Consider the following 12851-nt stretch of genomic DNA (forward strand, 5'->3'; position numbering starts at 1 on the left):
TTACTTTGGTGTAATGAGAAGGAATGAGTCTGCTTACAAAGTGCAGCTAATGCATCAAGGGTTTGCCCTCAGAATGTATTTTCTGCTGGTTCTCCAAGGGGTTTATTTTAGCTGGTCCAGTACGGGATTAATATGGGTGAGAGTCTGATGAAAATGAAAATATGTGAATGAAGTGTAACTGGAAATCTGCATCTGTGCTGTTCCTGAATCCATCTGTGGATGTGTTTTTCTTCTCTTTCCTCCTTCCATCAGGCATGGAGCATCACATATCACAGCTGGTTGACTTTTGTGTTACTGATCTGGTCTTGCACATTGTGGATGATTCGGGACCGAAGGAAATACGCCATGATCAGTTCACCATTCATGGTTTTTTATGGAAATTTACTACTAATATTACAGTATATATGGAGTATTAAGCTCAACAATGATGAACTTCCTCAAGTATCTGGTTTTTTAAAAAGAAAGGAACCTGGGGAGCTGGCATCAAAGGTAAGTGTAACAAACAGCTGAGATTTATTTATGAAACCACAAAGTATATTGTGATAAAAATTTGAATCTCTTGACATTTCTTTAAGAGTGCATCCACAGTATTCAGTAGCAATTCTAAAGCAAAGGGTAAATCATTAGAAAGAGTGTTCAGAAAACTGCTAATTGCATATTGAGCTAGTACTAGATAGTTCAGACACCATTTAGCTTTTCATGATAATTCTGTAAAAAATACTTGGTGGATTGAAACTGCTCCCTTGTTTGGTTTTATAAACTGGATTCAAAACCAGATGTTATTTGATTCTCTAGATTAACACCCATGGGATGTCAGATCTGTCTGTGACTGTGATGGCAACTGTGTTGTCATTGCAATTACCAATACCACTCACTCCCTAATGGTTTGGCACAAGCAGCAGCACATAGCAGTGGGTGGCTGAGGTTTAATTCTTTATCCTTACACCTGAATCAGCATGAGTTGAAATCCATTTTAGGTTAGAACCAAGAGAATTTGCTGACCCCAGTGCATGATAGACTTTTTCTTTAATGTCTTGAAAAAGCATTTCGTTCTGCAATTTTTCTCCTGGAGAAGGAACTGAGAAAAAATAGGATTTTTTTTTCCTAAAGCACCCAAGAGGGGCATCTCAGGGAGTGCATCTAGTTGGCACTGCTCCCCTTGTTCTAAGTGGATCACTTCCCTTGTGACCCCTAATTACAATTTAAGTTGATTCTGTACGACATCTTCCTTGTTGGCAATACCTTTTGGACAACCATTTCTGGGTCTTTAATGCATTTGAAAGTTAGTGAGTGCTGTATTATTTGTCTTGTAACAGTAGGGCTGGTTTGGTAAGAGGGATAAAGCTCAAGGGGTTCCACAAGAGAAGTTTTACTTTTTTTTTCAATAACTTCATAAATCTCTAAGGAATTTTAACTGTCTTAATACTTAATTCCCTTTGATATTATTTCTTATTGGCTATATCATCAAATATCTTGTCTAAAACAGATACTGTCAAGAAAGGAAGCTGGTGTGCGTATATGGTGATTTTGCCGCATCCATAAAGCCATTAGGTGTTTAATGGGGTTTTTTAAGCTTAATTAAATGTACTCCATAACTTTCACAGAAACACACAATAGTTGAAGCCAAAAAAGGCTTCTGGAGGTCATTGGTCCAACTCTCAAGCAGAGCCATCTTGATTGCCCAGGACCATGCCTAGATGGTTTTTGAATATCCCTATGAGTGGAAACTCTTGTTACATCCTGGGGCAACCTGTGCCAGTGCTCAATCACTCTAACAGGAAAAAAAGTGTTTCCTGATGTTCAGAGGGAATGTCCCATGTTTCAATTTGTGCCTATTGCCTCTGATCTCATCACTGGGTACCACTGAAAAGAGTCTGACTCCAACCTCTTCATGCCTCCCTTTAGATATATATAGACATTGAATGAGATTCGTCCTGAGCTTTGTCTTTTACATAGGAGAGTTGTTCCAATCCCTTCATGGCCATTCAGCTGGATTCTCTCCTGTACATCCATCTCTCTTATATTGGGGTGCCAGGACAGGACACAGCACTCAAATTGTGGCCTCACCTCTCAGTGCTGAGTAGGAAAGAAGAATCATCTTCCTCAACCTGCTCTCAACACCTCCTAATGCAGCCATTAACATTCTTTGTCATAGGGGCACATTGTTGGTTTAGTTGTATCTTGTTACCCATCAGGATTTACAGGCTGTTTCTGCCAAACTACTCTCCAGCTGATTGGACCCCAACACCTCAGCTGATACATGAGCTGGTTCTTCCTCCCCAGGTGCAGGACTTTGTCCTTCATTCACCTTGTTGAATGCCCTGATGTTCCTGTCAGCCCCTCTCTCCAGCCCCTCTCTCCTGCCTGTCGAGGTCCTGCTGGATGGCAGCATGACCCTCTGGTGGATCAGCCACTCCTCCAGGTGTGTTTTATCAGTAAACTTGGTGAGGGTACACTCTCCTCCATCATCTGGATTAAAAATGAGGATGTTGAACAAGACTGGGTTTAGTATTAACCCCTGGGGCACATTGCTAATAAGTGACCTCCAAGTAGACTTTATGCCATTGGTCACCACCCTCTGAGCTCAGCTGTTCAGTCAGTTTTCAGTTCAGCTCACTGTCTGCTGTCCACACTCCATCAGCTTCCCCCAGACCACCTTATGGGAGACAGTTTCGTGTGCGCATCTGAAGTCTAAGTAAGAGAGTATCTGCTGCTCTCCTCTCATCTACCAGGTCAGTCGTTTTATCATAAAAGTTTATGAAGCTGGTCAAGCATGACTGCCCCTGAATGGATACACTCTGACTATTCCTGTTGGTTTTCTCATCCTTCATTGCCTGGAAATGTTTTTCAGGATTAGCTCCTCCATCACATTAGAATCACAAAATGGTTGGGGGTCAGCAGGGACCTTTCAAGATCATCTAGTCCAACATCCTGTCATAGGCAGGGACATCTTTCACTAGATCAGGTTGCTCAAAGTTCCATCCAGCCTGACCTTGGACACTTCCAATGATGGAGCATCCACCGCTTCTCTAGCAAGCCTTTTCCAACATCTCACCTCTATCACCCTCCCAGCGATTGAAGTGAGGTTGTCCAGGCTTGATCCTTCATCTTGAACTTCTTGAAGAGAAGAGTGACATTTGCTTTCCTCCAGCAATTCTCCCATCACCACGTTTGATCAAATGCCATTGAGAGTAGCCTCTTCTAGTGACACCAGCCAGCTCCTGGGCACATCCCATCAGGACCCATGCACTTATGTATGCCCATTTTCTTTAAATATTCCCTGATCCAAGCCTGTTCCACCAAAGGAAGACTCATCCTTGCTTCAGACTTTTCCATGGTCTCCAGGAACTGTGTTTCCTAAGGGCAGTCTTGCTCGCAAGGGCTGAGGCACAGAAGTCATTTGCTACCTCAGTTTCTTCCATGCCCTGTGTCAGCAGTGGGCCTAGATTTTCCCTAGCCTTCCTTTTTCTGCATGTACAGAAGCAAATCTTGTTGCTCTTGACATGCCTTGCCAGACTCAGTTTCAGGTCTTGACTTTTCTAACCATGTCTGTGCATGCATGACCCGTCTCTGCATTCCTCCCAGGTTACCTAGTCCATCCTCCATCCCCAGGCAGAGTCTATGCATTCCAGCTGTGTTGCTGTGCAAATCCCAACCTCACCTCTGCATCTTTCTGGCCTGTGCTTCCTAAGGAGCCTGTCGCTCTGTATTGCAAATATTCAAGGCATCACACCCTGTCTCTCTCATCCCAACAAGACCACAGCCCTGGACAGAGATCTCTTAATTGCTTGGGTTTGTTCACTATGCTGCAGGGCTCAAGTTTACAGGCACTTGAGAGGGGCACCTGACATGCTGTTTTCCCAGAAGGAATCTGGCAGGTTTCCCTGTAAGGCCGTGTTGAAGTAATTGCCTTGATTATATATACAAATGCTTCCAGTGACCCTGCATAAGCCCTGTTTTGCTGATTATGCATTTCCTTTTGTTCACATCACCCCAGGCACCCTTTGCTTGTTAGCCTTGCCTATCAATCTCTCTTTAGTAGTTTATCTACTAGTAACTCTTTATTCCTAATTTAAAGTCCTTTGAATAATGGTTGAATTTAAATGGAGACTGGATACTGTATTCTGCAGAAAGAAGTGTACTGTAATTCTTTCTGCATAAGTGTCTGCATGCTATATGTGTTTCCTGGTCTGAAAATGAGATAGAATCTGTACTGTAAAAGGTGGCTAAAAGCATTTCTTTCATCTGCAACCCTTCAAGACTTTTCTTAGAGCCAGCTCTGGCTGTGGAAATGCGAGTAGAGCAAGGGAGTAAGTGTGGCAGGAAGTCAGAGCTAATCACTGCAGCATAAAGTCTGTGTTTTACAATATCAAAGGTTTGTGTTGGAAAAGCTAGAGCTCCAGGAGGTATCTGGGGACCTGTGACAAGTCACACAGACTGACAATCTGCTGCCATGGCTCAGTGTTAGCAGCAATATCAATAAAAAGCCATCTTCTGGGAGCAATTCTTTTCCCTATTAAAGTCTTGTGCATTAGAAAAAAAATACACTGTATCACTGGCCTTGCCATTCTATTGTGTGCAAATATTTGGCTCTTACGTGCTTCTTCTTTGAATTTTTCTGTTCTTCTAGCTATGTAGTGAAATAAGTCTCCTTCTGTAAAGGGAAATTATCAAAAAACTTTATAGAAAGCAAACATAAAATCAAGTGTGTGACAACAGAGATCATGTTGTTTTCTAAATTTTGTCCATCTCTTGGTATTGCACGCTGTTGAATGTAGCTTTTTGTAACACACAGAATTGCACTCTTCATTAAAGAGATCTGTTTATTTCTAAGGTATCCTGCTGTTACTGAATTAACATCTCTTGAAGCTCTTAAAAGAATAAAGGGCTATCTCAGCTCTTGTAACTGTTGTAAATGCAAAGCAAATTCCATTGACGGGGTCTTCTGTAACTGCAATACATACAAAAATTGGATTTTTAAATTAACTGTGTTTAAGCACCTGAAGTAACAAACCTCCTAAATCAAAATATTTATGATGTACAAAATTATGATAATGACAGCACACTCTTACATATGCTTCTTCCCTGAAAAAAAGGTAAAAAATGAACAAAAACACAGCAAATGGGAGTTATATCAATCAAGGCATAATAAGAAGATTCCTGAACTTATAGGACAGTAATTAAAAACTGAATAAAACAGGGTAGGAATAGATGCATATAATTGAATACCTTTAAGAAATGAAAATGTGCAAATGAAGCAAAGTTGTCTGTAATGCAGGATGTTTCCTAAATAACATAACTTGCCATAAGATGCCCTTTGACACCACTGCCATTGCTGCCATTTTCTGAGAAACAGAGAAAACAAAGGCATACAAAATTTGTGAAAACCTGTGCTTGTATCAGTAGGACATAGGATATACAATTAGTCTGTTGGTTTTGTTTTGATTTTTGTTTGCAGATTCTTTTCACAATTACTTTCTGGCTACTGCTTAGGCAACACCTCACTGAACAGAAAGCACTTCGGCTAAAAGAAGCTACTTTATCTGAGGTCAAAGTTGGAAGTGAAGAAAATGAAGAAAAAGGTAAAGCCAGATCCAATTTAGTCCTTCAGTCATGATAGAAGTTCCAGTTACTGCGTTTCTCTGATGCTGAAAGCAATTAGCAAGGTATCTGTTATTAGCTAAGAAAGATATTACAAAATCTATGTGCAGCTATCTCTGAGCTATAGAAGTAAAACACTTTTAAACTTTAGAACTTCATATAAAATGTTCTTTACTGGAAGGTAGTAAAATGACTCATTTCAGAAAGATCATGGAACTTTCAAATGATCAGTCTACTGCTGTATTCCCAACTCAAACCAGGGGATTAATTGCCTTGAAGTTTAACCACAGGAGATGAGTTTACCTAGGAAAAGTTGCTAAATTCCTTGAAAGTTGTGTTGGTGCATAAACTCTTTTACAGACACAGAAGTTAAACTACAAATTTCAGTGGGAAAAAAAGGATATGTTTTTTCAGTACAAGGGCTCAAGCACACCTGAGAGCAAAGTTTACTTTCATAGATTCAGCTTCCCTAATAACTCAGCGACCTGTTCTTTCTTTTGCTATGGATGCATGTTCCTTCAAACATTCCTTGCCCCCTCTCTCTGGATGTTAAACTGAAAATGTTCAGTGCTCTGAAATGGTAGAAAGTGAGCCCTGGAAGCAGTGGTGTGGTTCTGTCTCTGATTAATTATGGTCCTTGTCTCAGTAAAACATCTGATCAATGTCAAAGCTGTACTACAAGGATTTGCAAGGCAAGAGCCTGAGGAGGGGGATGGTGAGTGGGACAAAAGGAGTGGGCAAGCCTTTTGATGGTTTCAATATTGCTCTCAGTGGAAGGAAAAACAACTGTACTACGGTTCTGGCAAGCCCTGTTATCTAGGTACTTGCACATGTACTTACTGCTGGGGGTCACTTACCCTGCTTTCCACATACTTCATAAGGTTAATAACTGGGGAATCTTGACCTCTTCATAGGGCCAAAGCAGCATTTCTTTTCTGGCCCAGGTGCAGCACAAAAACCTGGATAAATGGTAGCTTTTTTGAAAAACTGCAGTGTTAGTGCAGCACTTCTGTTTTTTAAGCTTCTTTGGGTTTATGTTAATGTTTTCCCTTGGTTGTGGTTTTTGAGGATGAACACAATATTATCTAAAGGACGAAGCTCGAGACAAGAGGCTGGAACTCGAGATGAGAGTTTAAACTCAAGAAGTTTCTGGTGGTGCTGGTGGTCTCTTTGTTTTCCAATTCAAAATGTTGCTTACTGGAGAGTTTAATAGTATATGGAAAGTGTTTTGGCTCTTATCCATTATGCAACCCTTAAGCTCTAATTTTCCACTAAAGCTGCTGACATTTCAGACAAAGAGAAGGTGGGTGTCTGTTAAGGATGGATAGCCATGTGTCCTATGGCTCCAGCAGCAGGCTTAAGCTCACACGAAGTTAAAACCCTTTTCCTTGCTCTGGAGGCATGCATGATTAGATTACAGTCTCTTGTGAATATTGAGGTTTAAGTTTCTGTGTTGTGTGCAGAGATTTTACTTTCCACCTATTTAAATTCTTACTAAAATTCTCCAGAAGAGACAGGCCAAATGTGACTCTGTGTTTGCAGAAGAGGAGTCGCAGGAGGGAGAAGTGTCAGAAGAACAGGAAGAGGAGAAGGAAGAGGAGGAGGAGGGAGAGGAGGATGATGAACAGGATATTATGAAAGTCTTGGGGAAGCTGGTGATGGCTATGTTAATCAAGTACTGGATTTACGTCTGTGGGGGCATGTTCTTCTTTGTCAGCTTTGAGGGTACAATTGTCATGTACAAAATCATCTACATGGTACTGTTCCTCTTCTGTGTAGCCCTCTACCAGGTAAGGGAGAACTGTGTTAACTGAATTTTATCCTTGAATAGAACTGTTTATACTTTTAGCTTGGTAATAAAGTGGCTCCAAATAGAATTCATGAGCAGTGAACTTGTTGTATAGTTAGACACAACAGAATCAGACCATTTGAATGGATTAAGACTAATTTTTCCTCTGGTTTTTGCTTATAGTGACAGGCAAAGTGCATGTAAATTAGATACAATGCACACCTCTGCCATGCCACTTCACCATAAGCTCTGGAACCTTTGTGGAAAATTCTGAGTCTATGCACATTCTACATAGCCACCAGTTTTTCTGACAGCTGGTCCACACTGCTTCCACACCCCAACGAGCATGGGAGTCCCTCTCCTAGATTTTCATCACCTAATGGTGATGAAATTAGCTGGCTGAAGCAGTCCTTGACTTTGTGTCTATGGCCCATATCTCATCAGATATTTTTGCGCAAAAGTCTTTACTTCAATGCATTTGCATCAGGAGTGAAAACTAACTCAAAAATCTGTGCCTGGCACTGGGTAATCATTGCTCACTTCAGATCAGCTGGGAAAAATAGTGTTCTTCATCCATGTTCAACAGTACAATGTTGTCAATATTTCTGTCAGTGTCTTTGCCTTCAGCTTGTGTCAGCATTTTTGGTGTGTGATTTTCAGGTACACTATGAATGGTGGAGAAAGATTTTAAAGTACTTCTGGATGTCAGTGGTTGTTTACACAATGTTGGTACTTATCTTCATCTACACATACCAGTTTGAGTCATTCCCTGACTTGTGGAAGAACATGACAGGCCTGGATGAAAGGAAGTAAGTGGTTTTGATTCATTTTTTATTTGTATCTTTTATCTGAGTTCAGTGTAATGGAAGGATCTAAGAGAAGTCTTCCTTCTTATAGGAGAAAAATCTCATGCAGCCATTCTCAGGCATAGCTGATTTTAGGCACTCAGTTATGAAGCCATAGATTTATTGGTGTAACCATAGAAATGAGCGAAACCAAGAGAGGAGCTCAGAGTTGTATTTTCTCCAGTTGGCTGTTCGGCCTTTGGATTGCTTATGTTCTCAATACAGTGCCAATACTTCTCTTCACCACTTCGACCATAGGAACTAGATCCAGGGAGAGATTAAGGGTAGATCTGCAAGATGTTTAGAACTGATGAAAGTGAACCTGCTTTCCAGCTAATAAGGAGGACTGGGATTCTTCATCCTTGTGACGAGTTGGGCATTTCTCAAGTAGAGCTTACTCTGGAAAGTATAAGCAATGTGAGCAGATCTCCAGTGCAAGACTTTCAGTCAGAGAAAACTCATCTGATTCAAGAGATCTGTGGCAGGGTTTGTTCATTTGACTGTACTTTTACCTCTCTACATTACTGAGTCTGAACACAGGATTCTTACATTGTAAAACTTGCTAGTTTGGGAGAATTTTAGAAACCAAAACCACACAAAAAGTACCATCCCCTTATTTTCTATTGCAAATAATTTGTAGAAATGTCTCATGGAAAGAATATTTAATGGAAAGAATATTTTGTATGAAAAGGTGCCTTAGTGGAACGTCTTTTTTTTTTTTTTCAGACTAGAGGACCTTGGCTTAAAACAGTTTTCTGTGGCTGATCTATTCACACGCATCTTTATCCCCACCTCCTTCCTACTGGTGTGTATCTTACACCTTCACTATTTCCATGATCGGTTTCTGCAGATCACTGATTTAAAAGCTGTAACCAGCAAACAGGACAACACTATTTACAGGTAAAGAAGCAAAGTAAATGGAGCTATTAATTATCTGTATGGAAATGCCGTTTCTGACTATCTTGTAATGCTCACTTTTCAGTAGGTGTTATTTGCTTTTGCTATGACTACCTGGCTTAAAAATAAAGTGCACAGTATCCATCACCCCACTACAACCAAAGTATCTGTCTCTCCCCATTTTCCCCTACACACTGAACTTTTTCATTTTATGATACATTTTCAAAGGTACTAATGGCATTTATATATTTATTTAATTGGCTTTGACCTTTACTGGAAGTTAGGTGCTTAATTACTGTGTGTGCCCTTTTGTATGTGTGTTCCTGTCAGTAATAAGAAATACAGCTTTTATTTTGGGTCACTTCTTTTTTTTTCAACATCCATTTTGAGGTGCACATGAAGATTTGGAAGTCTGTGGAAAACACCACATTTTCATTGAACAGTTAGGACTTTTTGTAAAGTTGAACTTCAGAAATGGAAAAATTCTGAATTTGTGGTTACTTTTCATAGTACTGACCCTTGGCTATGCTAGACATTTGATGATTTCATGCAGACGTTCATTAGCGTTTTTTCATTAATCTGGGACATCACTTTTCCAGTGTTCAATTCTTACATATTTTCCTGTGTAAAAACCAGTCTGGCCTAGGATCCTCAGCCAGGAGTATGAAAGAGAGAAATGGTTTTGTACTACATAGTGTTATATTATACAATGACAATTATGTTCATTCTTTGAAGAAAGCAGTAAATTTAGACTCCACTTGTGATAGGTGTATCTCAGCTGCAGTTTTATGAATGTGGGCTATCTGCATAACACCCCATAGACCACAGGGAATAATGCCACAAGGAATAATGCCAGTTACTTAACAGGGAATTATGTTCTAGGTTATGCAAGATTTAAAAAGCAGTTCAATTATTTTTCATACATTCAAGTCAACATGAAGCTACTTCACAGTGTATGGTACAAGTTTGTGCCATGAGAATAAGCGCCAGTTTTATAGAATACTTCCAGTTTCTATATTTAAATAATTGCTAGGACCAGAACTGATCAAACTTGATAAAATTTCCTAATAAAGATATGGGGGGGATTAAACTTAATTTTTAAATATCTGTCTTTGTAACAGCTCCCCTGTTGCTCTTCTTGAATTGCTAAATGTGATGGTAGATTCAAGGGTGCTTTTGTAATGGTTTGTGAGCAAACTTCCCTTGCCCATAGTGGACTTTTGTGCAGCAGTAGGTTCGTGTTAAGAGCTCGAAATTGGCCAAGTCCTGAAAACAGAGCCCACATATGTGTCCAGGCTGTTCCTGGGATGAGGCATTTGAGGGAATGCTTTACAGTTTGCAGTAACTCTGCAAGCTCTCTGGCAGCCCCAAGTTTGCACTCAGTTTGTGCTGAGTAACAAAGGAAGTTTCCACCTCCCTTCTAGTGTGATCCAATAGACACAGAATAAAAAGAAAAATACCTGAGGCACCCATAGGATTTTGATGGGTTCACATTGCCTGTGCAACCACTACTTGAAAATCTTTCCATTGCACATGAAAGATACAAGAATATTATACAGCTTTCCAAATGGTGGCATGAAGAGGATCACTGTGACTAAAGTCACTTTATTCCCAAAGGATGGAACTGCTGATGGTGAAGAACAAAATGTTTTAATGCATTGTGAGCAAACATTTTTGCCAGAAATTAATAGCCTTGAGATATCATGCTGAAAGTGGACATTCATTGTTGTACCAAGCTTTTTATTAAAGTCACAGATGAAGAGGAACATGTGATATGATCAGCTTTTTTATCTTGGCATTAGAATGCTATTTTTTTGAATCTAAATGTTTACTGGATTGTATTAAGCAGTCACATAAGAAGCTAAATATTTTTAACTGTTAAATGTGTCATAGGAGCTATATTTGCCATTTTGCAGTATTTTCAAAATCACAAATATCTCCTTTGTTCCTCCTGAGAAGCTTTAACTATTATGACCAATAGCCCAGTCAGAGCAGTTTTCTTGGTTTGTCCTCCTACTAACACTGTCTGGCATATGAAAATGCATCTCTTTTCTTCTCTTGATGCAATAAATCACTATTGAGCCTCAGCTGACTTTCTAGTTCAAAGCTTCTCGATAAAAGCACAGCTGATGTTTGTATTGGTGATGCATAAAGCTGGATAAGAACTAACACAACAACCATCTTCAGCTTAACAGTAATGCTAGCAGTAAGTTGCAGGGGCAATTAAAACAGATTCAAGATTCATATGTACGTGCAGTTTTCTCTCAAAGCTACTAAAAATTAACTTTCCTTTTTTGCTTTGGAGACACTAGCATTCACGTAACAAACACTTTACCTTTTTAAATTGCTTTTATGCTGCACCTTCGGCAACAAAAAATTTAAATAAAGAAACAGAACCTTCATTTTGAGTAACAGAATTCAAAACTTTTAATAGCAAACTTCTTAAAATAATCACAGCAGCTGAGAGCTGGCCATGAAATCAATAAAGAAAGCACGTTCAGTTCCTCCATCTGCGTTTGAACTGCCAGGTGTGATTACGGTACTACAGTTGTGTGTAACTGAAAGGTCCTGTTGAAATTGCTAATGTTCATTTATTAAAATGCAGCTTCTCATGAGCAAAATTTGCAGAGTGAGTTGAAGAGTAAGGATCTGCCAGCTACAAAGAGAGGACACAGAAACTGGCACATTGAAACTGGTAGAGTGAGGCACTTCTCACTGTTTATAAAGGTGTCAGAACTGAGTGTCACAGTTTTACATCTGCAAGAGAAAGAAAAATTCTCTGATTAGGACTTTCCAAACCCATTTCCTTGCTGTACCATGAATTATGGGATGGCAGAGATGAAGGTGTTGAGGTAGATAATTTCTCTGATATGATGCTCTGCCATAATTACCTTTACATATATATTTTTTAAAATAAAAAAAATATTTTAAAAACTGGTGGTATTCTAAGGCTTACTTAAAGCAGTAAAGGCTGTTCTCACATTTTGAGGACTATGAAAATTATCTGTAGTTCTGACTCAAGTTGCATAGAATCTAAATGTCTGAGTTACATTTATAAGCTTCCTAGACTTTTCACTGCATGGTGTATGTTAAAATTTCAGAGTGTGCATTGTTATGACAATGTGTCATAACACATTGGTAGACAGGAAAGTGCATTCAGTTCCTATTTAACGGCTTTCTTTTCTCTCTCTAATTCATTTCCCATTTTCATCCTGTGCTTTCATCTCCCACCTCATAGCCATGCCAAAGTCAATGGCCGTGTATATCTAATAATTAATAGGTGGGTACTTCAATTCTTCCTTTCCTTTAAAAGCAATATACCTTATTTTTTTGGTTACTTCTTAGCTGCCTTAAACCAAAGTATGTTCTTGCTGCGCAGTACTGTGAAGTAAGCAGGGAGATAATGTTGTTCAGGTGTTGCAGTTCCCTAAAGCTGATGAAGCAGTTAATACACCTCTTCTGCATATTTATACATTGCGAGTTTCTTCTCCCAGCTGAGAATTCTCCTAAACTTTGCCCATGCCTCAATGCAGGAATAATTGGTGCTATTTGTAATTGGCTGCAGACAATAGATTTGGTTGAGGAGGCTCGTTTGTCTACCCTTTGTTTGTGCATGGAAAGATGCATGCCTGCATGCGCCTGTGTACACCCAGACACACAAACATGGAGACACACATCCCTGTCTTTCTCAAGCATGTAAGAATGGGAATTTGAGGGCC

General features: G+C 39.7%; 1 protein-coding gene across 12 annotated transcripts in view; it reads left to right on the forward strand.

Moving 5' to 3' along the window:
• PIEZO2 (piezo type mechanosensitive ion channel component 2) overlaps nt 1-12851 on the forward strand; it is a 286911-nt gene that overhangs the window by 197364 nt on the left and 76696 nt on the right. For 9 of the 12 annotated variants that reach the window (XM_074548447.1, XM_074548409.1, XM_074548364.1 and 6 more), the window contains 6 exons: nt 253-489; nt 5459-5582; nt 7144-7391; nt 8051-8199; nt 8962-9135; nt 12371-12412. In XM_074548447.1, the coding sequence (XP_074404548.1) occupies nt 253-489; nt 5459-5582; nt 7144-7391; nt 8051-8199; nt 8962-9135; nt 12371-12412 (974 nt within the window). The remainder of the gene's footprint in view (nt 1-252; nt 490-5458; nt 5583-7143; nt 7392-8050; nt 8200-8961; nt 9136-12370; nt 12413-12851) is intronic. The other 3 variants (XM_074548398.1, XM_074548425.1, XM_074548441.1) reach the window with 1 other exon arrangement.

This window comes from Zonotrichia albicollis, chromosome 1, assembly GCF_047830755.1.
Source record: "Zonotrichia albicollis isolate bZonAlb1 chromosome 1, bZonAlb1.hap1, whole genome shotgun sequence".
NCBI lineage: Eukaryota > Metazoa > Chordata > Aves > Passeriformes > Passerellidae > Zonotrichia > Zonotrichia albicollis.